General features: G+C 38.2%; 1 protein-coding gene across 1 annotated transcript; it reads left to right on the top strand.

Annotated features, from left to right (window-relative positions):
• Nucleotides 1-166: 166 nt before the first annotated feature.
• On the top strand, nucleotides 167-27817 carry LOC128579497 (protein 4.1-like). Its single transcript, XM_053581563.1, has 6 exons — nucleotides 167-233; nucleotides 5090-5227; nucleotides 5773-5870; nucleotides 10410-10570; nucleotides 16593-16739; nucleotides 27766-27817. The coding sequence occupies exons 1-6, from the start codon at nucleotides 204-206 to the stop codon at nucleotides 27795-27797; spliced, it is 606 nt and encodes a 201-aa protein (XP_053437538.1). The 5' UTR covers nucleotides 167-203; the 3' UTR covers nucleotides 27798-27817.

Below are 27817 nucleotides of genomic sequence, written 5' to 3'. Positions count from 1 at the left end.
AGTCTGTTTTCCCATTTTCTGGTCTTCTGCCAACTTTCTTGGGTTACATCCTCTACTCCAAACTATCTAATCTTGGCTCTGTTTTAAACACTTCTTTTTTGCATGTATTCAAAGCAACCGTAATACTGTTTCTTTTTATTCTCAGTAGCATAGCTTCAGCAGAAGCTGATTATCAGTTCATAGAGCACGCCAGGGGACTGCCCATGTACGGGGTTCATCTGCATGAGGCCAAGGTACTGTCATTGTCATGGAAAGTAACTTCACTCCAGTGTGTGCACTGAAGTTTTCCCAGGGCTCTAGCTTTAGAATGGCCTAGTTTCATAAAAAAGAAGAGAGAGAGAAAGGAAGGAAGGGAGGAAGGGAGGGAAGGAGGGAGAGAGGGAGGCGAAGGAAGGGGGAGGGAGGGAGGAAAGAAGGAAATAACAAAAGGATGGCCTAGTTCACTATTGGAAAGAGACTGTTGGCCTTCTCTTGAGGATTTCTAATATTTCTTCGCTTAATCATGGGGTTTTGGTAGTGGGAGGAATCATTTATTCTCCCCCTACTTCTTCTTTTCAGTAGTCTTTTTAATGAATACCTTTTCATGGGTAGTTATTCTAAGCACAACTTGTCAGCATTTTTTACCTCTTATCCTGGTTTATACTGAGTCCCAGCTTCTGCTAGAACTGCTGTGTCTGCCCCCGCTCCCTCTTCCACATTTGTATTAGGAGAGGGAGCAGATCTTAGTAAACCTAACAGGGCTGAGGTGGCACAGTTCTGACTGCTTCCAAAAGCTTCTGGGCTGTGAAGGAGCCCTAGCCTTGGGCTCGTTCCTATAGGTCTGTTTTGGATTTTGTGAAAGATCAAGTACACTGGCCCAGGCTCACATGATGAAGGAACCTCAGTCTCATGTGAGAGGTAGTAAGATCAGGGAATCAAAAATAATGGTGGAGCACTGGTCATAATCTTGAAGATATGATTTTGAATGCCATACTCCTGAAAAATAAAATCCTAAAGATCAAATTTCTGAAAAAATAATTACAAAACTTGAAAACATATTTATTTGTATATTTAAAAGGAGTTTGAATTGAGAAACATGAAAACATGACAGAATACTTCATAGGCCATTTCATACAATAAAGTAGGCAATAATATACCGATTTTTGTGAGCATAGATACACAGATATTCTAGTGATAGTCACTTTGATATAATAAGAGTTATGAACAGGTGAACCCTATTCATCAAGAAATGAAAATGAAATCTGTAAATGCATACTATGGTTATTACTAGTGACAAATGTCACCTATTTCATGATTCTAGCTTAGGTAATTACATAGTGGGGAGAGTCAAGGAAGAGAATGGGAGCCCAGGTGAAAGATGGATTTGGTTTTGAGAAACGTGTCCACAGTCAGTGGAATGTACTGAGGGAGCCCACAGTTGTGAGCTTTGAAAGGACTCTGTCAAAACCTACGTGCAATTTAGCAGCCCAGGTTGCATGATTTAGGAAATCTCTAGGATAGCTTCCACTGAAACATAGATTTCCTTTCTATGACTCATGGGTCCCAAAAGACCTCCCAAGCACATTTCTCCTTCTCTAAACCCTACTACGCTTGCCACATGCAAATCTTGCATCTCATGATCATTGAGAAGCCAGTTCTTAGATTACAATGTCACAAAGCGTCAAGATTTTGTTTTTAAATGTGATATCTTAGAAAGAAAGCTAAAAAGTTATAGGCCCTGTTATAATATCAGTGTTTGCTTTATAGTTAAGAGCAGAAGACTAAAAAACTCAAAGTAATCACCATTGTGTTTATTAGCTATTTGATTTGTTAGATAATATTTGATGAGTAAGATGTTTGTGGCTTATTGAACAGACTCTCTATAACAATTGAAAAGAAGTTTTTATGTACTTTATAGTTTTGTTCCTTTTTCTATTTGATCCTTTTTATTGTCTTGAATTCAGATTTATTTATTTATTGCTGTTAAAGGAGTTCTCTCTCTTTTTTTTTTTTTAATCTGCCCTTCTCAGCCAGGGCAATTTGTACAGTATATTTTTTTCCTCTTAACAATTGTTTTATTAAATCATAACAGTGTACATTAATACATTTTGGGATACAATGTGCTAATTTTGTATACAATTTGGAATGCTTACATCAAGCATATGTGAGGTTAACATAGCCTTCACGTCACTTACTTATTGTGTTAAGACATTTTTACTCTACTTTTAATAGATTTGACATGTACCCTTGTAACATGCACCATAGATGAGGTCCCAGTGATTACCCTCCCTCCACTAGCCTCACTGTTCCCCACTCCCCTTCTTCATCCTGGGCTATAGTTGTGTTTTATCTTTTGTGTGAAAGTGTGGGTAGTTATATATTGGCTTTGGCTTTGTAATAGTACTGAGTACATTGGATACTTTTTCTTTCTAGCAAAGTATTTCAAGAATGGAAGAAAAAATATCCAATGTTAGAGGAGTTCTTACTGGTGCATTCATGTTAGGATAATTAGAAGGGTCTGGAATAAAAGGACTCTTGACACAGGTGCAAGCAAACCACAAAGCAGCACAAACCACCGTCTGTGGTCCCCCGGGCTGTGTCAGCATCCCTTTTGACCTCCCCAGGTCTGAAGGTGGCAGAGCAGACTGCATACCTGAACCCAGAAGGCAGATGTGTGGAGATGGTTGTCTTAAGAGGAGCCAGTGTCAGAGGAACACAGGCAGCGAGATGCCACCATGCAGGGAGGGAATCTGAGTGTAAAATACTCCGACCTCCCCTCCGTTCTTCTCCATGATCTCTTGTGAGAAATTTCCAAACCCATTTGGCAGCCAGCCATCAAGGGACCCGCTGTTATCCACATGGGGCAGCGTCCTGAGGTGGTGAGCAAGGCAGAGCAGGTGTTTCTTTTTAGACTTTCCTTTTCTGCCTTTGCTGCCTGGTGGCAGAACTCACATGTGAGGGGTTAAGACATGCTTTTCCCCTTTTACTCCCTGGCACTTATTTTGAATTTCTATTCACACAAATGTTGATAATCCTAAAAACCATGCTGTAGAGCAATACCAAAATCAACGAATGTACTTGAATCTGCATTGCCCTTATTTTTAAGTCAGATAAAATGGCTTTCTTGTCCTGTCCAAAGATTCCTTTGGACTGGAGATGTCTTGTGCAGTGTTTCCACTTGGGTTGCTTCCTCTCTTGTGGTGAGAACATGACACCGTGAGCAATCTTCCACCTTGCTCCCTGTGGACGTGGGCAGAGATATTTTTGGCAAAGTTACTTGGGCACATGCACCTGATTCACTCCACCTTTTTATTCTATACCTAGAGAGAGTTGTGGCTGCAAGGACAGGGCAAGTAAAGGAATAGACTAGATTTTTAAAAACATGCTTGGGTTGATCTAATATAGTTTTGTTTGTATGAATTATTCAAGTATCTTAGCAGAGAAAGCAATTGGCATTAACTTCCTCGACCTGTGCTTGTATTTTCTAGACATGTAAATTCTATTGAATTTTTCTTAGTAAAGGTAGTCAAGATATTATGCTTTATGAAGTGACATGTAGACTGAAGATGGTGTTTGTTTCAGCATGTTTTTCTGACAGCTTGTTTCCTATTATTGACTTTTAAGAATGTGGATACTTTTAGATAGTATTCTTTAATTTTATATTAATTTTTTTAGTTTGGGAATATTAAATGGGTAGATATGATATTTCTTTTTTCAGTTTGGGAATAGTATAGAGGTAGACATGATTTACCCCTAATATGGTTTTGATCACTTCAGTCAAAGTTAAAAGTGTTCTGCACCCCAAAAAGGGGCATTATACCAGTTAAATGTGAATTCACCTAACCCATCTTCCCACCTCCTACCTACTGGGTTTCTATTGAGTTTTACTTCCAGATGTGCACCTAAGATTGGAATTTTATATGTCATGGATGAGATCCAGTTCTCCCCCAAAGACCATGGGGATTACTTTACAGATTGTACATCTTAGACCCTTAGCACTACTTGAAATGTGAGGAGGCAATTAGTCACTTTGGCTGTCCATTGATTTAGTTTTCTAAAAGCCCTTCAGGCTCTTAGTTATTCTCAATTATCATCTATTTTAAATGAAAGCTCTGGGGGAAAGAAGACTATGAAGAGCTTCATTAATAGTCTTTTAATGTATGCCAGTCAAAGGAATGCTTGTTGAGAAGTGAATGTCAGCACTCTGACTTATTGAAAAAGTTCTTGAAAGACTTCAGAGATTTCAGTGCAATTTTCTGTGGTGGATTTGTGCTTTGTGAACTACTGACATCATTTCAACAGCTTTATCTGAATTAAATAAAATTCACATAATTTATTTATCTGAATAAATAAATACTTCAGGGTGATTTATCTGAATTAAATTGGCCTCAAATAAGATGGTTGAGTGCATCTTAGGGTGGACCACAGATCATTTCTAAGGGCTTGAATAGCCTTCAGGAAAGCGTATTTTATTTTCTTTACCTTCAGGATAGTTGATACAGTTGTTTCCTTTCTTCCTTGTTATTGTTCAGAGCTGGAAAACATATGTCTTATGGCTTTTGAAGAATATTGTGTCCTAGGGCCAGGCGTGGTGTCTCATGCCTCTAACCTTAGCACTCTGGGAGGCTGAGGTGGGTGGATTGCCTGAGCTCATGGGTTCAAGGCCAGCCAGAGAAAGAGTAAGACCCTGTCTCTAAAAATGGCCAGGTCTCCTGCCGGACGCCTGTAGTCCCAGCTACTTTGAAGCTGAGGCAAGATCATTGCTTGAGCCAAAGAGTTTGAGTTTGCTATAAACTATGACACCAGGGGACTCTACTGAGTGTGACAAAGGGGGACTCTGTCTCAAAACAAAAAATGAACAAACAGAAAGAATATTGACCTTTCCTATATTCATGTTGCAATAACTGTTTGGCAAATCAAATCTGAGTCCTTAAGATAAATAGATTTCAGTTGTGACTATGTGTTACAGTTTCTATTAATTTGTGTACTATTACTATAATTTAAATACAAAAGCATTAAGTTGCCATTCTTTCTTTGAGAGAGCTCTTTAGCCTCTTGATTATATAACTTTGACAGCTCTAATTATGGTTAATTCGGTTATTCTTTGCAGAACATCAAGCTGGGTGTGTTTGGCAATGGCGTGTTCATCTATAAGGAAGAGCTGACCTTCTGTCGCTTTGACTGGGGTAACATCGCAAAGGTCTCCTGTAAGGGCAGTGAGTTTTTACTCAGACTGAGGCTCAAAGAGGTAAGCAATCGTTCATCACCGTTGGCATATCTAATCGCTTGTGTCAGTTTGCTGCTTTACAGCCTTGAGCTAAATAAATTCTTTCCCACTAAAATTTTAAGAAAATGAACTATTTTCTATTCCATTATGAAAAAGTCAGTCTTTTTGACGATCAGCCTGCGTATACATATTTTTGCTACTAAAAACACACACACACAGACATGCAAAGAAAAAGTCATAAATTCTTAGCTCACAGTAGGAAGGAACAATAGGTTTTTGTTGTTAAATTAATTCAGTGGTGGTGATGAATAGGAATGCAATAAAAGGAGTTTAGTGGACCCTGAAGTTGGTCGGTTGGTTGATGTTGAATAACTTCTACTTGATTTTCATAGAAAATGGTGTATCAATCTATGAAAAGTCCTTTTTGTATGAGTACATTTGATATACAATATTTACCTTTTTTAAGAAGAAAGACTTTTTATAGAGCCATCTAAATCCATGTTTCTCAGTAGCTTCTTATTGCCTTTTAAGGGAATATGCTGATAGATTTTGTGTATTTATTCCAGAAGAACAAAATTGATGGCACCATTACATTTCAAATGCCAAGTCCCCAGGCAGCCAAAAGGTTCTGGAAGGAGTGTGTGGAGCAACATACCTTTTTCAGGTAATTTTAGAAATGTAGTGTGGTATTGTCCTTGGTAGCCTCTACTGATTTAGAGACAGTAACATGGATAGTATATTAGGTTCATCCACCCTGGTGTTATTGATTTCTCTCTTCTACTCTGTGCCTTATCTCCTTTGTCTGCAGTCCCTTCCATGTCCATTTTTAGGCCTAAAGCCCTGTCTTATACTCACCCATTCAGACCTGAGTCACTCTGCAGCTGTCCAGAAGTCCACTTCCTGACTCAAACCACTTTCCTCCCACCACTACCACACTGCCCTGCACCTTCTACCTTTTTTCTCTCTACTGTCACTCATCTTAGCTTCCGTTTAGATGATCTTGTCAGCTCCTTCTTGGCTTAACTTCTTTCCAAAACCAGCCTGAGGCCTGTCATCTGGCCTCCTGGCTATATCGTCAGAACTGTCCTTACTTTCTCATGCCCAGACATGTCTTCACATTGACCTTCCTAGTCTTTTGGTCCTGGATGAGTCTTTGTGCTGACTGTACCCCTTCTGTACCTGTGCTACCAGTTCCACCTTAAGCAGCACAGTGATGGCAACACAGGCAAAGTATTCTTTGTAACAGAACCTAACACAATTCTGAGGATTAGTGCTATTCCAGATAAGTAATTCACAGCATAAGCCAGATCCTCAGTGGAACTGGACAATCAAGCAGTCTTTTTACTTCCTTTGCCATTCCAGATGTCCACAGTCAGCTTGAGTTCCTGGTCCCCCCTGCCTCTCTCCTCTGATGCCGTCCATCGTGTGGGTCACTGATGGTAGGCGTGTGGGTCGTGACTGTTCTTAATGTCGTGCACCTTCTCTTTCTCCCCTTTTGTCCTGACCTGAGCATCATTCCTCCTCTCCAACTAGCTTTCATTATTTTCCTCATCTCCTGTCACAAAGAGGAGATAGCTATTTCTATGCCTTGGTCCCTCATTTCGTGTCTCATAAAGAATCCTGCTTTATACAATAAAATTTTTACGCTCCATTGCATGCTTTTGGCTTCCTTGCCCAATAAAAATATTCATGTCTTGATTTTTTAGAAACAAATTCCTTTGACTGAGTATCCATCTTTAGCTTATGTCCTATCTCCTTTCGTACTTCTGTTCAAGGACATCTGTTTACATGTAGTTTGCTTATCCTTCTTTTATCCATTTCTGCGGTTTTCTATCACTGCACTCTACACAGCTTTGTGTCTAAACCATTCGTCTTTAAGGTCTTTGCTCTGGGCTTTGGGGCTAATGCTTTTCTACCACACACTAGCTGTGTGACTGTGGTAAGTGGCTCAGCTTCTCTGAGCTCCAATTTCATCATCCATCTTTGGTGATAACCATAATATCTTCCTGATAAGATTGTTCTGAAAATCAAATGAGGATAAAACACACAAAGCAGAATTATTTTTAGTGGTTCATAGAGATTATCTTCATTATAATTGTCACCATTATTCTTAGTTTGATAACATAACACAGTTTGTTAGTTTGAAAGTGAGTTATCAGCTGGCACAAATTACTCCTTTGTAAAATTAAAATAACCCATATTTTGGAGACTACTCATCCATATTTCTTTTGAAGGAGAAATGTAACTCATAACAAATAGTTGAATCCATCTGACTCAGTTACACTGATCTGATAATTCTTTCACGAGTTGATAATTTCTCCTGGTAACTATGACCAATTTCTGCTCAATTCCAGAGTAGCCTGTTTGCTATAAAGGTAGTAAATGACATTTATGGCACAAATGTAAGACAGATGACAGCAGCTTTTGCTGTGCAATAATGGTAATAGTAGCAATAATTCTTTTAGAAAGGATTGACATATGCTAACATACATTGAGCATTGCTTGTTGTGAGACACAGAATTGATTGGTTTCTATTACAATGATTCATTTATTTGTCAGCCCAGGCAAGGCAGCTGGTGCTTATAGGCAGGTGCCTGCAGAAGAACACAGCAGCCAGGCACTGAGCAGAGACGGAGGCCCAGCCCTGTGACTCTGAAGCCCACACTTTCCACCACTGTGTTGTCCTCTTCTTACATTGTTCTAGCAAGATTTTCTGAGATATGTTAGCATTATTCTCCTTCATTATTTTTGCTAATGTACCATGGACTCCAGTGTAAACGTAAACCAATTTGATCTTGCAAACCGTTCAGATAATGGTTAACAACAGCCCTTTTAACATTTCAAACTTTGTATAGCATTGTATTACGTAACAAAGCTGTGTAAAACAGTATAGATAACAAAGAAAATGCAAATGTATTTTGTCTACAGAGCTCTTTGAATCAGATCAGTGGTTTTTGTTTTGTTTTAGATAAAAGGGCAAAATGATTTTTTTTCCAGAAAATTATAGAGGCTTGCAGATTGAAGTCATTAACTAAACAAATCTTTCTGTTGATAGTAGTGGAATGAAAATATAATAAAGCTGCTTCTTGTGATTGGGTATGTAATGGAATTGTAAGGGCTGTACAAGGATTGTTTTAAGGTTTATATCAAACCTTTCCATATGGAGAGAATGAGGAACAGAAGAGCTATGAAACATACCCTAAGATAGTAAATAGTGGATGCAGAATTCCAACCCAGGTAGTGTGGCTCCAAGTGTTTGTAAACATATCCAGGATGTTATACTGCTAAGTTGTATTAACAGCAGATAGGATCCTCTTTGTATTTTTCTTAATGCCTAAATTGTTCTTATTGTCATTTGAACTAGAGATTAACACGACAGTCTTGTAGCTTAACATTAAACTATCTCTTAAACTTGGCATTGTAGGGCCAGAGTAATCCCATGTGTGTTTGTGTCACTGGTGGCTTCATGGAGAGCTCTGTGGAAATACTTGTATTAGTTAAATGTATGATTAACTTTAGTAAGTAAGTGGATTTTTATTTAAATTGAAACCGAGTCTCTTTATGTTGCCCTCGGTGGAGTGCCGTGGCGTCACAGCTCATAGCAACCTCAAACTCCTGGGCTTAGGTGATTTTCTTGCCTCATCTTCCCATGTATCTGGGACTACAGGTGCCTTCACAATGCCTGGCTATTTTTTTGTTGCAGTTGTCATTGTTGTTTAGCTGACCCCAGGCTGGGTTCGAACCTACCAACCTCAGCGCAGGTGGCCATCACCATAACCACTGTGCTAAGGGAGCTGAGTCAGATAAGTGGATTTTTAAGTATTCTTCTATACTCCATAAAAATCATTAATGATATTTGATTTATAATGGCAAGATTTAAAAAATTCAAATGGTCATGTACTTCTTATGTATGAATTCCTTTTTGATGCATCATTGATATACACATCTTGCTCAAGGCCTTTAAACTTTTTATAAAGGTTAGTCCTTTTTAGTTATTTTTATAATCCCAAAGTGAAATGATAGATGTCTTTAGTGATTTTGATGTTACAAAGGGAGTCTTGTAACAAGTCTACATTTCTGTAGTTCCAGCATTCTCATGGGAGACTTTTCAACGCACGATTTGAAGCACTGGCCATTGGCAAACTTCACTTCTCTGTAGCATCACCTGTGTTTCCTTTGAAAAGCAGGAAACACCTCTACTACTCTCCATGAATAGATACAAGCCAGGAAAGCCAGAGTGTATGGGTTCTTCTATTATCAATTACTTCTCATATGCTGTTTGTCCAGGTGAATAGAGTTGATGGAGGATCCCTTCTTGTATTTATGACATTTAGACTCACCTGGAATTCCATAGCTTTCATTGCAGAAGATTTCTAAAATATCCTACTGAAGATCTAGGAATACTTGAAATGGTAAAGAGCTCTTTAAGCAATCATTGTCTTTGGGCAAACAATAGGAAAATTTTGAAAGAGCTCTCCATATTCTTGTGTTACCAACTGAAGTCTTATTTAATGAATTGTACAAGAGTTCTGAGACTGTCTTCGTTTAGTAAGCTCTTGATCAGATAATGAAAACAAAATAATGTCCATTCTATTCCAAAAAGATTGTCTTATTTACTAAACATAAGCTTTTACAAAAGTCTGGATATATTTGGCCTCAAGAAAATTTGAATTTTATTGTGAACCCAGGGTTTAAAAAGTAGAATTGTGCTAACAAGACAGGATCTTGCATCCTCCAGTTGCATCAGTTGCTTCTCTGCAGAGCAACTGTGTGTTGTGTTCTTGAAGAATCAGTGGATGGAGCCAATTCCCAAGTTAGGTGTTTTTTCCCAGAAGAAATAGACTTAAGTATTAAGAAACACTAATTGTAATGGACTGCTACTTAGCATGTACAGCTGGCAGGAAGAATTCAAGTGGGTATCTATGGAAATGATTTAATCTAATACAAATAAATAACCTTTGATAAATAGTGACAACCTCTGCTCCTTTGCTTAGGTTGAGAAAGACATCTCATTTGTGTATCCACGAATGTAAATTTACTCACATTATTCCTGTCATAAAACTGTCTGTTTAGGAGGATTTGTTCTTTTCTCATGAGAAAGCTTAGGTAGCATTGTTTTTGAGATATTATCTAATTAAACTATGTAGTTTTAATGTTTCTTTAAGCCCTCACATCTAACTTAGATCCATTCTTTCCCGTATAGACTGGAGCAGGCACCTAAAGCAAGATTTCTCGCCTGGTACAAATTTCAGTACAGTGGCCGGACCCTGGCACAGGTCTGCCAGGCAAACGCCTTCATCTGCAGGGAAACACCAAAGGTTAAGCGTACTCCTCCCATGTACATCTATGCGCCTTTCATTGAAGGTAAATACATTTATGATACTTTTGGATTTCACTTACCTTTCTTGAAACTACTGAGGTTAGAATATATTGATCTAGTTAACAGTGTCACCAGAAACACTATAAAGGGATAGCTATTCCTTTCCTTGAGTAAAGAAAATGCTCATTACACATATTCACAAGGAAATAGCGTACTCCTCCCATGTACATCTATGCGCCTTTCATTGAAGGTAAATACATTTATGATACTTTTGGATTTCACTTACCTTTCTTGAAACTACTGAGGTTAGAATATATTGATCTAGTTAACAGTGTCACCAGAAACACTATAAAGGGATAGCTATTCCTTTCCTTGAGTAAAGAAAATGCTCATTACACATATTCACAAGGAAATAATTTTGTAGTGCTTTAGAAATGTCACTCTAAAGATACATTCTCTTAGTTCAGATTGAACATCCCAAATCTGAAATCCAAAGTGCTCCAAGGTCTGAAACATTTTGAATGCCAACAGGTGTTCAAAAGAAATGGTCACTGGAGAATTTTGGATTTCAGGTGTTTGAATTTGGGATGCTCTGCCAGTAAGTGTACATCATGCAGGTTTTCCAAATCTGAGAAAATCCAAAATCTGAAACATTCCTGGACCCACACTTTTGGAGAAGGGATACTCAACTTTGTTCTTAGTGAACAAAAATATTTCTTAAGAGTTCTTGCTTATGAGTTGTTAGACTTGATTATGGTGTGGTTTATTTGGTTCAATTTCTAGAACTTGGATTTAATGATAAATGAACTTGAATTAATAAATGAAATCCTAAGGGTTTTTAGCATATGCACCTTACTTCAAATGAACATAAAACATTTCTACCATTATCACATTTTTGAGTTAAAAAAATTCCTACTGAAGCTTATAAGACTTCCCATAATATGAAATGTTCATTGTTTCAAGAGAATAATTTAAATACAGCATTTTTACAAAAAGAAAGGAAATCAATTTATTTGTTCTTCAACCCAAGGGGAGATATGTTTAAATGTGAATTTTTTTCTATTGCAATTATAATCAGCTACATATTTGTAGTTTTATATGAGTTACACACGGAAATAAACCGATGTTACTTCATATGTGCATCTCATTACCTGGTCTGCTTTGGGGTTAATATGTTTTCTATAAAAGAGTTAAAAGTAGATTTAAATTAGAATGCCTTATGAAGGACTTAATTTTTATTTCTATGTAAGAGAAAGTGATTAGTATGGACAATATTCTACCTGAAGAAATAGTTTTCCTACATTTTTCATTGATTATTCCCATTTATATATGTATTCTCATATGTACACATAATTTTGAAACATATATGTATATATGCACAGATATGTAATATCAATTTTGAAATTTTATTTTAATACTGTTCATTAGCAGAAATCTTTTTGATTATTTCTTGATATATTTTAGAATAAGTAACAACTTATATTTTAAATAATTAGGTAATATAAACAAGATACTGCTAAGAGAGAAGACAGCTCTCTCATCAGTGCAGTGTTGGCATCCATTGGTCTTGATCTAATTCCTAGAAAACACCTTGATGCAGATCGACACATAGAGACAGATCTATCCTAGAATTTGTTTCTGGGCATTTTTGTATATAGTAATTAAATCTTGATTCTGGTGAAGCTCCCATGAGGTATCATGAGGCCACATAAAACTATACAAGGCCAGGTGCAGTGGCTCACACCTATAATCCTAGCACTCTGGTAGGCTGAGGTGGGTGGATTGGTTGAGCTTGAAGTTCAAGAATAGGCTGAGCAAGAAGAAGACATCATTGCCACTAAAAATGGAAAAACCTAGCCAGGCATGGTGGCACATGCCTATAGTCCCAGTTACTTGGGAGGCTGAAGCAGAACGATGGTTTGAGTCCCAGAGTTTGAGGTTGCTGTGAGCTATGATGCCACAGCACTCTACTCAGGGAGACAGAGTGAGACTCTGTCTCCAAAGAACAAAAAGGAAAAAACATAACTATATAAGAGAACCATGAACCATGCTTCAAACAGATGTCCATACTTGCAAATAGTAAGAACTGAAATTCAGTGAATTATACTGCCCCAACTAACAGGCACAACGTAAAGGTAATGGCACTCCTTTCGGGTGTAGAACACAACTACAACAGGGACCTTACCTAACTAATGTAAACACTATAACCTAATCATTTATACTATAGTATTAATCTGAAAAAAAAAAAAGAAAAAGAAAGTGAATTATGAATGTACTACATATGTCAGAATATCTTTTACCTCATTACTTACTCTGAGCCCTTTTTAAGGAAATAAAAGTGCCATTCAATGTAAGTATTTTACAAGCCTTACCCCTTGCCACAGAGAATTTATGCAAGTGCTGAATCAATGAAGTCACTGTTGTTTAATGCCCCATGAGAAATTATAGCTCTTTCTGGAACTCTGTTTTCAGCAGTTATTTGAAACTCTGAGGCTCTGTAACTCCTATGTGGTGAATTTTAGTGTTTAGGAGAACAATAACCCAATGGATTTTTTTCTCTTTGTATAAACCATGCTCAGGGAAACCCACCATGTCGTATGGGCAGTTAGCAAAGAGGGTGACAGAAAGTCACAATAATTTTTGTAAGGAAAAGCAATGTACAACATAGTAATCCCTTATATTTCCAGTTGTGCTTGGGACACTGTAATTTTTCTGATGAGCAAGTCATCAAAAGCATTATTGTTACTGTAAAAAATAGGAAGTCAAATTCAGTTGCCCTCTCCCATACGTTTGGCTCGGCGCCTGTAGCACAGTGGTTATGGCGTCAGCCACAGACGCCAGGGCTGGTGGATTCGAGCCCAGCCCTGGCCAGCTAAACAATGATATCTGCAGCAAAAAAATACCTGGCATTGTGGCGGTTGCCTATAGTCCCAGCTACTTGGGAGGCTGAGGCAAGAGAATGGTTTAAGTCTAAGACTTTAGGGCTTTAAGGTTATTATTAGCTGTGGTGCCGCAGCACTCTGCCCAGGGCGTCATAGTGAGAATCTGTCTCCAAAAAAAAAAGGAAGGCTTTGATGCCAACACACGACCAAACAATCAGTGAATTCTTGGTTTAGGGCTGTGTTCTTTTTTTTACCCCATGAAATCTAGGCAGTAGCCTGGAACTGAGCATTATTTTCTTCACTAGAATAATTTAAGTATATAAATAATCCTCTGACTGAAGTTTGGCAAGGTAAAATAAATCCTCTAGTAATTACATAGAAAGTAAAAATAAATGTACTATCTAAAGAACAAATATCAAAATAAAAATCAATGTAGATCAGCAATTTAAAATGGCAAATCCTCCAGGATTAGAAAATTGAACTAAAAAGAAGGCAAGTCATCCATTTAAGAGAACAAATCACCAAGCTGCATGGTGACCGCTGGGGAGTGCGAGGGAAATAATTTACTGAAAGTAGAAAGTATGAGCAGGGGCGCTACTTAGACTGGATCACAGAGGAAGGGAGGCCTACTGAGGACGAAGCAAGTCAGCTGAGACTTGAAGTGTGAGAAGGAGGCAGCCAGTGGAACGGCCGGAGTTTCTAAAGCATTGTAGGAAGCAGAGGTGGCAGGACTAAGGGAGTAAGTGAGGGAGAGCTGAGTGCTTAAAGGATGCAGAGTCAGCATTTTGTCAGCTTTTAATTTGACATTCCTACAAATTTTAATATGTTACATTTGCACCTGTATTAGGTCTTTTTTATTATTTCAGAATATTACAGGGGTACACATGTTTTAGTTACATAATTTTCTTTTATACATTTTAAGTCAAAGTTGTAAGTGTGCCCTTCACCCAGAATGTGTGCATTAGACCAGTTCAGTTGAATTTACTCAATGTCTTTTTCCCCTCCCTCCTACCTGATTTCTATTTAGTTCCAGATGTGCACATAACTATCGATCTACTAGTTGCAATTTAGTGTGAAGTATATGTGCTGTTTTTCCCAATCTTGTGATATACCACGTGGAATGGCCTCCAGTTCTACCCAGTTGTTAAAAAACATAGATCATCACCATTTTTTTAATGAATGATCACTACTCTATAGTATACATATATCATATTTTATTTATCCACTGATAAATTGATAGGCACTTGGGTTGTTTTGACATCTTTCCAGTTGTGAACTGTGGTGGTATAAACATTCAGGTTGCAAGTGTCCTTTTGAAGAACTTGCAGCCTAATCTGGCTGTTAGTGCTTGTTTATGGGCATGTCTCTGAGACTGCATAGATTGGATCCTGACAATGTGTGGGAGAAAGGGGCTGGTGTTGAATTGTCTTGGGTTGCTCTTGGCAGTGACATGTGTGAGAAGGGCAGGAACAGAGTCTGTTTGCAGGAGTACAAATAGATGCCCACCCTGGGCAGAAGGTCCATGTTCTGGAGTCAAGCAAATCACCTAGAAGCCTGTGGATTTCACAGTCTGGGCTGGAGAAATCTGTGTGCGTGGAAAGAAACAGAACAAAACCTGAAGAATTGAAGAGTTCTGAGAAGGACAAAGGCCCAAGTTAGGTAGAGAAGCAATATGGCACCTGCCATCCCCTTTTGAGTCTCTGGGGGCAGAAAATGCTCTCTGTGGGTTGGGAGGCCCATGACCTGTCCACAAGCAGTTCCCAGCTCACTGGTGGCAGCAGCCTGTGTGCTCATGTGGGGAGAAAGTCTCTCCAGCAGGTACAGAGCCCATCAACTGCCAGAGGTGTGGGGGAAAGAGAAGAAATTGCTCTCTCTACCCTTCTCACTGTACACTAGGATGTCTTCCTCCTTTGTGTTCTACTCTGAAACTTTGTCATGGAATCATCTATAGGTTCTGATGCTTTTCTATAGAAATTATACCCAATCTGTGATTGATTCTTTCTTTTTCATCTAAAATACTTTCTCAGATGATCCAGCATTAGTGTATCTGGTCAGCCATCTTGTCTCTCTCTTTATGGCGGTGGTTCTCAACCTTCCTAAAGGCCACGTTGTTACAAATTGAACAAAGGGGTCGTGAAACAAACGTTGAGAACCGCTGCGTATGGCATATTTTTTCATTATCCAAGATTCCTTAGTGTTTGTAATAGGTACTTTGAAATCATAACCATAAGCTAAGGAGTTAATCATGGCCGTACACATAATTTCCAAAGGAAAATTATTAAAATATTATTAAAGTTAAAAAGAAAACCTCTGAAAATTTGTTAAGGGATGGTGAGTTCTTGAAAGGTGAAGTGGAACTAGAAAAGGGAAGAATGGTTCACATTCAGAAATGTATCCAAGCACCCTGTTGGGTATAATGGTAATGAGGGATGAAGAAGAGGCCTAGAAAATGTCCAGGTCCCTGGCCTAAGAAAATACTTCAGTGGAAAGATGAGAGTAGCTTCCCTATGGTTTCATCGAGTAGGAGAGATGAAGAGAGACCACACGAGTGTCAGGGATGTTGGGCGGGGGAGGTGGCTATATATTAGATTTACTGTCCATTGTATGAGGCATGGAAGAGAGAGATTTAAAAAAAGAAAACTGTTAAAGATGAACATAGTTAAATTCCTCAAATTCACCTTGGTTTTCTTATCTTTTGAATGGTGTTCACATTAAAAATGGCCTTATGGAGTAATTTTTAATATTTATTGAAGGGAATCATTTTAATAATTATATTACTACTTGTTGCACTAGATAGATTCAGAAGTATATCCAGGCAAGATCAAAGGAACTCCAAAGAATTGTACTCTACAATTGTAATTCTGAAGTTTTGCCCAGATTGTGGTATTTCAGCTGATATTACAGACCCTCCCACTGTCCAGCTCCATGATCAGGGTATATCGTTTAAAAATCTGTGATTCGAGACCCTTATGTAGTTCAATGGGTTACAATGCAGAGTACTTTCAGACTTTGGTAAAAATTTAAAACTTAAAATTCTTTTATATAGTCTCATTTTGAAAGAACTCAGTATTTCCATTCCTGTTAATTGTTTACATGCTGTCTGTTGATCTGTTTAATGGGGATTTCCAAAAAATGTTAACATTTATATATTCTAAAGTAATTGAAAATTACCCTTCCTTACTAGATGAAATCGGTCCTTTGGGCAAGTGCTATGAAGGACGTTCCTGGAGAGATAACATCAAATGGCCCTGGCATCGTAGTCATTGCCATCGTATGACACAGGGCCGGCAGAAAGACACCAAGAGGACTAAAGTCCTGCACTTTTTGAAAGGTACAGAACTTTAGTACCATATGTGGTTTTAAATGTTTGCCTAGACTCAAGGTTATCTGTGGCATTTTCTGTTTCAGAAATCAAATATTCAAAATTAGCCATGTATTTTCTCTAACTGATAAAATTTTCCCACTTTCAAATATGTGTAGGCTCTTGCTGGCTTTCACTGTGGTCTCTAACCTTTTTAGCAAGATATTCTCATGCAAATTGTATTAATGGAAGTAAGTAATTTACTGGACTTTTCAACTGTCTTCATAATCATCTGGCAAGATTCCTAAATTATGAAAGCTAAAATGATTCAAAATGTAGATTTGGTTTGTTACAAGTACATTTAAAGTGGACCCTATGACTTGGTGATTTGAATTATGTTGACTTCAATTTTCAACAAGAACAAAGATGTTCTTTATGAAAAATTTTAAACTATAACTGATCAAGTCATCCTTAAGGAAATGTAACTGTTTTGTGAAGAGTGAGTAGAAGAAGGTGTGTTGCCATTGGCTTTATTTTGTGCATACACCATAGTGAATGGACAAGTAACCTATAAAGTGTTTTTCAACTACCACTAAAATCACTGGAATATTGATTTGAAGAGTCTTGTATTTCTTCAGATCTCTTTCCCGTGTCTGCACAAAGTAACTTTTATTTTTAAACATAATATGGGAAGTCAGCATACTCACAAAAAAAAAAAAAATGAAATCAGCCTGTGCATTTATAATGTTTTCTAAAACTAACTTTGAAAATTTTAAAGACATGCAACATGAATTTATAGTGAACCTGCCAGATAAAGTAGCTGCCAGTGCCTGAGGAATCTTATACCAGTAGCCCCTAGTATGCAGCATGGAGGAGGTCTCAAGTACCATGTGGACCTTGGCTCATGCCACAAGTACAAGTGCTTCATATAGCCTGAGACATTAAATTGTTTGCATTTCATTGTAAAAGAATTTTTGACTATCATCTTGAAATATTATTTGTTTAAACATTAGATTTGAAACAATAGAAATTCTGTCCAATAAGGTGGTATCCTTCAACTTCTGAGACACTGTCAGAAACATGTTTTTGTAATCATTCCAACAAGGCACCCAGTAGAGTAACTCCTTACATCTGAGACAGAAGAGCACAGCGTATCATGAAGTATCTTTTCACTTTGCCTACTTAATTTAAAAAACCTCCACCTTGTATTAGGTCATCTACTCCCTTCATATGAGAATTGAGTACATTGGATTCTTGCTTCCCCATTCTTGTGAGGCTTTACTAAGAAGAATGTGTTCCAACTCAATCCAGGTTAATACAAAAGATTAATATAATAATTAATTAATACAAAAGAATACTATGGCTGCATAATATTCCATGGTATACATATACCACAGCTTCTTAATCCATTCCTGTGTTGTTGGGCATTTAGGTTGTTTGCATATGTTGGTGATTATAAATTGAGCTTCAGTGAACAGTCTAGTGCAAATGTCTTTATGATAAAACGATTTTTTTCTTCTGGGTACATGCCTAATAATGGGATTGCAGGATCAACTGGGAGGTCTAGTTTGAGTTCTTTGAGGATTCTCCATACTATTTTCCACAAAGGTTTTATCAGTTTGCAGTCACAACAGCAGTGTAAAGTGTTTCCTTCTCTCAACATCCACACCGGCATCTGCAGCTTTGAGACTTTGTGATGTGGGCCCTTCTCACTGGGGTTAGGTGATGTCTCAGGGTGGTTTTGATTCATATTTCTCTGATGATCAGGCATGATGAACATTTTTTTTCAAACGTTAGGCATTTGTCATCAGCATAGAAGGTTCTGTTCATATCTCTTGCCCAGTGGTAGATGGGATTGTTTATTTTGTGTTGATTAATATGAGTTCTCTGTAGATTCTAGTTATCAACCCTTTGATAAATACGTTACAAATACCTTTTCCTGTTCTGAAAGTTGTCTTTTTGTTTTGTTGTTGCAATGATGGCTGACGTCTTTGTCCGAAAAATCATTCCCCAGTCCAACATCGTCAAGAGTTTTCCCCACAGTTCCTTCCAAGATTTTTATCATTTTGTGTCTTATATTTAAGTCTCTTTTCCATCTTGCATCAATTTTTGTAAGTAGTGAAAGTTGTGCATTGAGTTTCAGTCTTTTACATATGTTTATCCAGTTGTGCCAGTACCAATTGTGTAAAGAAAGTTATTAAAGATCAAGATCTATTTCTTTCAATTTTTGTATATTGCTGCATTCCTACAATAACTCTAAAGAGAGTTTAATTTTAGCTTTCCTTACAAATTTATGACTCATAAAAAAATGAAATGTTTATCTGATAAAAGCATATTCAAAGAACTAAAGTAACAGTCAGAGAATATTTTCCTCCACATTGTTCTCCCTGTAGGTTTTCAGGTCCTGGTAATATCAGGGGTTTATTTTCTATGACATCATCTAGGCTGGGGAAATGGAAACTGTGTTCAACAAATGCTGCACATTCACTAAGCAGAGAAGCACAGACACCTCCTTTCAAAGAACAGGAAGAGGCAGGAGGACTGAAGGTCTCATGTAACTGCCAAATCCAATTTGATCAGTAGTTTTATCCATTTCCCCTCAGCATCCACCACTTTCCTTTGTATAATTGCTAACCTGTAAAAAGTGTTTGTGTTTTATTCATTGATTTTTTTCCTTGCTTACAATCAAGCAAATGCACGTAGGGGAATGTAAAAGTGTCTCTCAAGAAGTCTCTTAATTCTCTTTTTGCTTCTTTCCTAAGTGTATGGCCTCATATATGCAACCTCTATAACCAACCTCTGATTTTCATACAGAAAGCTTTGGTATTTGGTGAAGCATGAGTTGATCAACCAATGATACCCTTGGTGTTCATAACAGTGACCATTTCATATGGTACTTGGACTCTTAAGTTTTGTCCCAAAGTGCATTTATCAGCCTCCAGCAGTAGTTTGGCAGGGGCTACATGTGTTCTTAGGTATGGAGGCCATCTCTTCGGGCCCTTGGCAAGTTGCTTAGAGAGATAAGCAACTGGTCTTGCCAAGGATAATACATTTGGGTTGAGCACTTCCTCAGCTGTTCTATTTCTCTCTAATATGCATAGTTCAAAAGGGCTTGGCCAGGTCAGGGATGCCTGACACCAGGGCTGTTCATAGTTTTTCCTTTAGCAGCTTAAAGGCTTTTGGTTGGCTGATTTTTATTCAATTGACCCTTTCTCTCCTCCCTTACTAATTTCATATAATGGTTGGCCATTTTATATGTTTCATTTAGTCTTTCACAGAAATTCTCAGGGCTTTCATCTGGCTTCTGCCTGACCTCAGCCACCTTGGATATGTTTGCAGCTGTCTGGCTTTGTTATACTGACAAGGCAATAGTCAAGGTTGCGTTCAGTATAAGAGAACGAAACCATTTAGCAGTTAACTATAAATATCGGCAAGTTCTGGATTTCAAGGCTAAGATTCACCTGGAAATTCACAGTGAGAACATTAGTATTCTTATCTACAGACTTAGCACAGTTTTTAAGATAATACCTAGGTTTAAGAGTTCCTATGGAACTGATCCAAAGTTCTGGACAATTCAAGTGAATATTCTTGCACATCAGTTGAATATTGGGCCTTTTATGAGGCCATGTTACATTCACATAATTTACTGGGAAATTCTCATTCAAGTTCCAGTTTTTTTTTTTCTCAAGGTATCTATATAGGCAAAACAGATAATATTTAATAATACACAATTATTTTCAGTGTGGCCAAAAGGTGACCTTTGTTGACACTTAAGTCTTCAGAGTAAATATAATTACTATATATAGCTTGTTATTCTTTGGCCCATCTCTTAGTCCCAGTTGAACAGATCAGTTTAGTAAAACAGCTATGTCTCATTTTATGAGCTGGCATTGCAGACAAGGCTGGAATCTAATACAGGTGGGCTACAGTTTCTTTTTTTTTCTTTGAACTACTTTTCTCTTTCTAATTTCTCACCTTACTAAAAACAAATGATAGCAGAACTAATTCAATTGCCAAAAAAAGCTGTACTTTCAGTATACTGGGTGTGATCATTTGCATAAAGTGCATCAAAATAATTGTTAGTTACCTAGGCCTTTCTTCCCTTTAAAATTGCCTTTGCTGAAACTTTTTATTCGGAATCTCAGGTTAGACTTGAAAGCCTTCCATGAGCCCGGATTTCATATCTGTAATTAGATACCTACATGCATTGCATTAATTCTTTATCTTTTGAGATCCCCAAGCAAATTTTGGTTCCCAGACCTGTCAAAAAGTGACATTCTTTATTTAATACAAACCAGGAAATGTTATTGATGGGTATCTGTCCTGTTTTTTCAATGAACTTATTTTTTATTGGCCTTATAAAGTCAACTTTAATTCCTTAAGGCTGTCTGGACACCTCTGAAAATGCTATTCCAGTCAAAGCCTTGGTAAAATACCAGTGTTTTTATTTTTTTTATTTTTTTTTATTTGATAATTTCATTTATTGTTTCTAAATTTTTTTTTCCTCTTTTTTTTTTTTATTGTTGGGGATTCATTGAGGGTACAATAAGCCAGTTACACTGATTGCAATTGTTAGGTAAAGTCCCTCTCGCAATCTTGTCTTGCGCCCATAAAGTGTGACACACACTAAGGCTCCACCTCCCCTACCTCTATCCCTCTTTCTGCTTCCCCCCCATAACCTTAATTGCCATTAATTGTCCTCATATCAAGATTGAGTACATAGGATTCATGCTTCTCCATTCTTGTGATGCTTTACTAAGAATAATATCTTCCACTTCCATCCAGGTTAATACGAAGGATGTAAAGTCTCCTTTTTTTTTTAATGGCTGAATAGTATTCCATGGTATACATATACCACAGCTTGTTAATCCATTCCTGGGTTGGTGGGCATTTAGGCTGTTTCCACATTTTGGCGATTGTAAATTGAGCTGCAATAAACAGTCTAGTACAAGTGTCCTTATGATAAAAGGATTTTTTTCCTTCTGGGTAGATGCCCAGTAATGGGATTGCAGGATCGAATGGGAGGTCTAGGTTGAGTGCTTTGAGGTTTCTCCATACTTCCTTCCAGAAAGGTTGTACTAGTTTGCAGTCCCACCAGCAGTGTAAAAGTGTTATAGAACCAAATATATTCTTATTGAACTTATGCAAATAATTGTATTGTCAGAAATTAGGAATACTTACAGATGGCTTTCAAATTCAAGAGAAATCAAGGAGAGAGGAAAAATAAATGTTTCACATTCTGCCTATAAGTATATACATTCCTGAAGCTCAAAAGACAGAAAATGGTTTTCTTGACTTCTGGAAAACAGAACACAGAAAGAATCAGCAATGTTTAAGACAAAAAAACATAACAAACCAGCTGAGTTCCATGTAACTGATTTTTGTTCCATTTGAAGTTAGGTTAAGAACACTTACAGACAGGTTAGTTTTCTAATTAAAGTCTTAGAAGTTTGCCTTTAGCCCAATGCTATTTAATTATCAAAGACACCAAAAATTTGAATTGGAGAGAACTCCTCAGTCTTTTTTAATAATTTCTCTTGAAGGATAAACTTTAAACTCAGTCAGTTACAAAACATAATTTCTGTGATGTATTAAAATTATTAATGTTAATATTTATTAAGACAGACTAATTTTTTTCATATATTGGAGTATACATATAAATGTAATCTATATAAAATTATTTCATATTTGACAATATTTTCTATACATTTTTGGTATATTGAGCAAGTTTAATATGTCTTTCTCAGATTTTCAATGGTCTTGATATTTCAAAAAGAACAAATTTAGACTTTTTATTTTGGAAGGTTTGTCAAATATTACAGGCTGAAAACATTTCTTTAACAAGATGACAAGTCAAAAGATTTTAAAGGCAGTACTGGATAGTCATCTGGATTATATGTAAATTCTTTCAATAATAATTTTATGAACTTTATTCAATCCAACACAGACAATTGAAAACATTCTAAATGTTCTAGATTGTCCTGCCTATTACTTTCTTAAATAATCAATCTGTTTCAGGAGAAAATTTACCACATAAGATCCTTTTCTTACACAATGCGATTTTCCTTTCTGCCTATTTGTTTTTTACTCTCAAAAAAACTACTTATTAGAAAACAAGATCACAGTTTACTATGAAGTTAATTATTGACTTGGCGAAACTAATAATTAGAAGATTTAGAAGGCAAGAATCTTATTCTTTGACAAAGACTCAGTTTCCCAATAATTTAAATAATCAAATTATTACGTTTTACAAAAGAGAGACATTTTGTGGAATATAATATTGATACAGGATTTTTCCACTCAGGCTAGACAGGGATGCCCCATTTTTTAGGCTCAGATGAGCTCAGAAATCACATTCCAATTTCTAGGCACAAACAGGTTGCACCCTGCAGACTACACCCTCTGAACTAAGGAAATACAGGATTAAAGCAGCCTGAAAAAACAGTAAAATCCTAATCCCCTCCCTATGACAAAAACCTAATAACCTTGCCCCAGTGAAGGGACTGCATTCATTCATTTATTAAAACACTCAATCAGTTTTAAAGGCTTCTTCCCATCTAACAAGCCTGGTCAAAATTTCTCTTAGTGTCAATAGTAATCCTAGAAAAAGGACCCATTCAGGAGACCTCTGACTCTTCCCTATAACCAGAAACTCTGGCATTTTTCACTCTGTCTGCCTGCACCTCCGTCCAACAAAATCACAATTTATCATTCATCTGTGTCCCGTAGGCTCAACTCTTAGACCATGACACTAAGTATTCACTTAAGAAAGAAACTCCAGCAACAATACCATAAGTATTCTTTCTGATGTCTTTTCATTGTTCCCTTAAGTCAAACATGGCCACATACTAAAGATGGCCATCAAGGACAGGATCTGCATCCAAAACAGAAAGCTGAAAACCTGGAACATCCAGTTTCTTTCAGAATAGCCAGTGCGAAAAATTGGAGCAGGGAAGAAAGGACCCATATGGGCCAGTCTGTGCCCTGCAGTTGCTGGCCTAAGTAGGGGAATGAGCTCACCCAATTCAGAGATTTAAAATCAAGAACACAAGCTCATGGTCAAATCCAGCAAACTTAGAAATATTATACAGGTAGCAGTTCTATAAACTTTGAACATTGTAACTTTAGTAACAGGTTTAAAACAAATTCTATGTTAAATAATGCCACAATCACCTGAACTTCAGGGCATGTAAGTTATTCTTGTTTAAAGTTCCCAGTCTTCCCGGAGACATGTTGCAGTAGTCTCTCCACAAGCCCTTTTCCAAAATCTTTCAGCACAGTTCTTAACAGAGCAGCCTTTTCCCACATGTTTCTCATCCCTTTCCCTCAGAAAAACTGCAAACACTTTATATACAGGGATACAGACAGCAGCCAGCACACAGTTATTTTCCCTATGAAAAGGGGAAGGGGGCATGAACTCCTCATGCCTATTATTACCCATCTCAGTTAGATTCCAAGCATTCACATGCACACAATTCCAACACATTTCTTAACCTTGGTACCCTCAATTTCTTACACAAACTGTCACTTAGCCATAGAAGGTAAACCAACACTCTCCTAGGATTCGTGAGGGGAAATGGGGAAATCTACAGGTGGTGTCCAGTCTCAGTCCCACCACACACACACACACTCTCCTACACCTCTCACCAGTCCTGCCAGCAATCTTAACATCCAGGGGTTGATCAGACACCTAATTCCATTAAAATATTGGGGACCCTGGATCGATTCTACCTTGTCTTAGACATTTCCCAGTGCAGATGCCAGTTTCCTCCAGCCAGTTGGTACCTACCAGGTGCATCTGAGCCTATTCTCTCCTTGAGTGGTCTCGCTTTGTTGTACCCACTGCACATACATAAAGCCAGGGAAGGGGATTATGGACTAAAATCAATTACTGATCTATGTAGGGGAACTGGTCCAGATGACCTGGCTTCCCAGTGACCACTTGATGGACCACAGTCATGAGAGTTGGGTCAATTGAGCCAGTAGAAGGCCACCCTACATTAAATCTGGGCCATTGAACTTCACAGAGGACTCAGAGATGGTTCTTAGAATAGTGGACTCCATAATCATCGTAGAAGCCAGCAGTGAGTTCTTTATCATGCACTGGGGGGGTGTCAGGGGTTCACTTTATTGAGTTCCCACAATTGTGAACACAATCAAAAAGAATGGAAATCAGAACAGACATTAAGAATAGTCAGCACACTGATGACAATAATGACAAACAAACTCATGAACAAAGAACAAATCAAATGTGCCTCTGAGGCTGAGGCTCCCCACTGGCATCCTGCTGTTTTCAGGAACCTGGGACAGGTCTATCCAGCATGAGCCAACTCTCAGGAGCTCCTATCTTTCCCTCATGGGTCTCTCCCAGGCAGCATTCAGGAGTCCCTGTGCCTCCTTCTTGGGTGCCTGTCATTCTTCCTGTGCACTAACATGGCTCCCTGGGGCACTTAGCAACATCCCGATGGCATTGGAGTCTCTGCGACTATTCGGTGGCCTGTTCTTGGTGATGTAAGGTTACTTCCTGAACACAAATAAACTACACTTAGAATAAGAACACTTACCTCTTGAGAGAGAGTTTCAGACCCTGGATTTTGGTGGAATCCATCTGAGTTTCTTCAGAGCCCTCAAGAGGATTTCAGGAAATTACAGGGCCTGAAATATCTAGGGATGTGCCTCACCTTAATTTCTTTCTTCTCCAGGGGGCATCACACAGATTCGGATACTCCAGCTAGCGAGATCTCACTGGGGCCTCCAAATGCTGTACCTAATGCAAGTGGAATTGTAGAGAAAAAGCCAACACACTGTTTCAATTGAGTATTAGCTCCTTTATCAGCTGGACGACCAAGAAAGGTTCACATCTGAAATTCCTCTGCACCTGCATGACAAAAGAAGAGAGTTTTTATACCTTTCTTTCAGTTGGGGTGGGGAAGAAAAGCAAGCCTTTGCCAGGTTAGATTTACAGGGTTGGGTGTTGGTTAGTTACCAGGGGAACTGAGGATAGGAATGCCCTTTTACAAGGATCTGCTGTAACTTTGGAATAATCCCCTGTCTCAGCAGGATATGTTTATTTAGTAGCCCATTTCTGCAAGCCTATGTGCTCATGGGGGTGCTGAAGAGGATGGGGAAGAGAATGCAAATCAGGGTCTGTTTGACTTTTCATTCCCTACTTTCTCCCTCCACCTTAACCGCTTCCTCATGGGGCAGGGATGGGTCTGCCCAATCTGACTATGAGTCCCCAAAGTCCACATTCTCTTCCCCATGGTCTCCCAGTGGCAGTATCATAGATCCCATCACTCCTGTACACATAAATACATCCATCCTTCCCAAAGGTTATAAACTGGAGATACTCACACATTTAATTTTACTTTTCTGTCACCAAAACTATTAAAGAAAAAAAAAGTAATGAATGGCCAAAGTTAACTTAAACAAAAAAAAAAAAAAATCACTTAACAAAATGGATTTCCATTTTCTCCTGAGAAATGAAAAGGTCTGGAAAGAACTTTCTGGAACCAGCCACCTCAGTGCCAGGTCCTAGTGATAAGTGCTGCCTGGCATCCAAGTGGCATCTCTGCTGGGCTTCAGCAGCCAGGCATCTGTGGTGTTAAGTGTTTCCAATCTCTGCTTTGTAGCACCCTTGTCTAAATACCAATGTCAGGAGGACTGATTCCTGTTTTGTGTGCTTTTTCTCTCAGCAGAGGAGTTGCCTGCCCGTACGCACCCAGTTAAATAAACTAGTGGGTGATCTCTACTGGTTCAATCATTTCCTGTTTTGCATTGGGTCACTTAAAATGAACACATCAGGGCGGCACCTGTGGCTCAGCGGGTAGGGCGCCGGTCCCATATGCCGGAGGTGGCGGGTTCGAACCCAGCCCCGGCCAAATTAAAAAAAAAAAAAAAAAAATGAACACATCAACCCTTAATTGTAGTTTCTTTCATCATACAATTTTGAAATGGGAGGGGAGCCAATATTGTAACTTGGCTTTTGCCAAGGTTGTGCTGTGCACTGCCTCCTCCAAAATGACATGTGAGGTAGGAGCAGACCTATGAAACCACCAACACAAAATGCTTTAGGTACATAAATATCCTTCCACTGAAAGCTGATACCCAAGGTTATTTGCAGATAATTTACTACCTGTGAACATCTTTCATGAAAACATTAATGTATTTCTTGGAGCCCATATGGGTTGTACTCATCTCACTAAAAACAGTATCACAACAGCAGTCACATTTATAAACATTCAGGGCCATTGTATTGTTTTAACATCAGTCTAGAATGTGTGAGAGGGAATGGCACATCTCTCCTTTCATAAAGAAATGAGACACTTTGGTCCATACCCGCAGTCTATATACATACAGATGGGCATATTGGATACATTTAAAATAGCTACTCTTTATCATGCCCAATTCTACAAATCAGTACTGTGAACAACAGACAATTACAAAATAAAATGGGATGATGGGGAAGCATAAACTTTTCAATGTGCAGTCGTCATGGAGCACTACAAATGTTAAATTTTGGGATAAATGGCCCAGATGCTAAGTCTGTCTTTTTTGACATGTGCATTTGGGGTGGGGGACAGTAGAGGTGACCACCTAATACAGGCTGCTAAACTCTGCCTGTCCAGCCAGTCAGCCATCTGGATTAGTTTGCTCTTCTAAGATACCGGGGATTTTGTTCAGGAGGCATCTAGTCTACATAAATTGATCTCCTCTACCTGCCCCCTAAACTCCTCTGCAAACATGTTCTTCTACCTTTTGTAACTCAGACTGTTAGAAGCAGTCTCACTGACCCCCACCCCCAGGTCATAAAACTCCTAGTAGCCAGCCAGTATATTCAGTCAAGGTATGGAAATCCTTTAAAATGATTTACTAAAATGAAAAGGAAAGAAGATCCAACATTACCAAAAGGGGGAAAAATCATTCATGGGTGGGAGATTATTTTTAATCAGATACTATTTGTTTGTTTTAAGAATGGGATGAGAGATTGTGTGTCATTCAGCCCTCACACCACCCTAAATGTAAGTCCCATTATTATGATCCTCCCCTTTTTCAGGTGCAAAAACTGAGGAGGAAAGACATGAGTAATGTGCCCAGGTGAAGCAGGA

Source organism: Nycticebus coucang, unplaced genomic scaffold, assembly GCF_027406575.1.
Source record: "Nycticebus coucang isolate mNycCou1 unplaced genomic scaffold, mNycCou1.pri scaffold_59, whole genome shotgun sequence".
NCBI classification, from domain to species: Eukaryota; Metazoa; Chordata; class Mammalia; order Primates; family Lorisidae; genus Nycticebus; species Nycticebus coucang.
This window is presented reverse-complemented; position numbering and strand designations above follow the sequence as displayed.

Excerpts from the sequence above, each read along its gene's own strand:
- LOC128579497 (XM_053581563.1), top strand. The coding sequence starts at position 204 with ATGTACGGGGTTCATCTGCATGAGGCCAAG. Across the intron at positions 5,228-5,772 it reads TCAGACTGAGGCTCAAAGAG|AAGAACAAAATTGATGGCAC; the intron begins GTAAGCAATCGT and ends TATTTATTCCAG. Across the intron at positions 10,571-16,592 it reads CTATGCGCCTTTCATTGAAG|ATGAAATCGGTCCTTTGGGC; the intron begins GTAAATACATTT and ends CTTCCTTACTAG.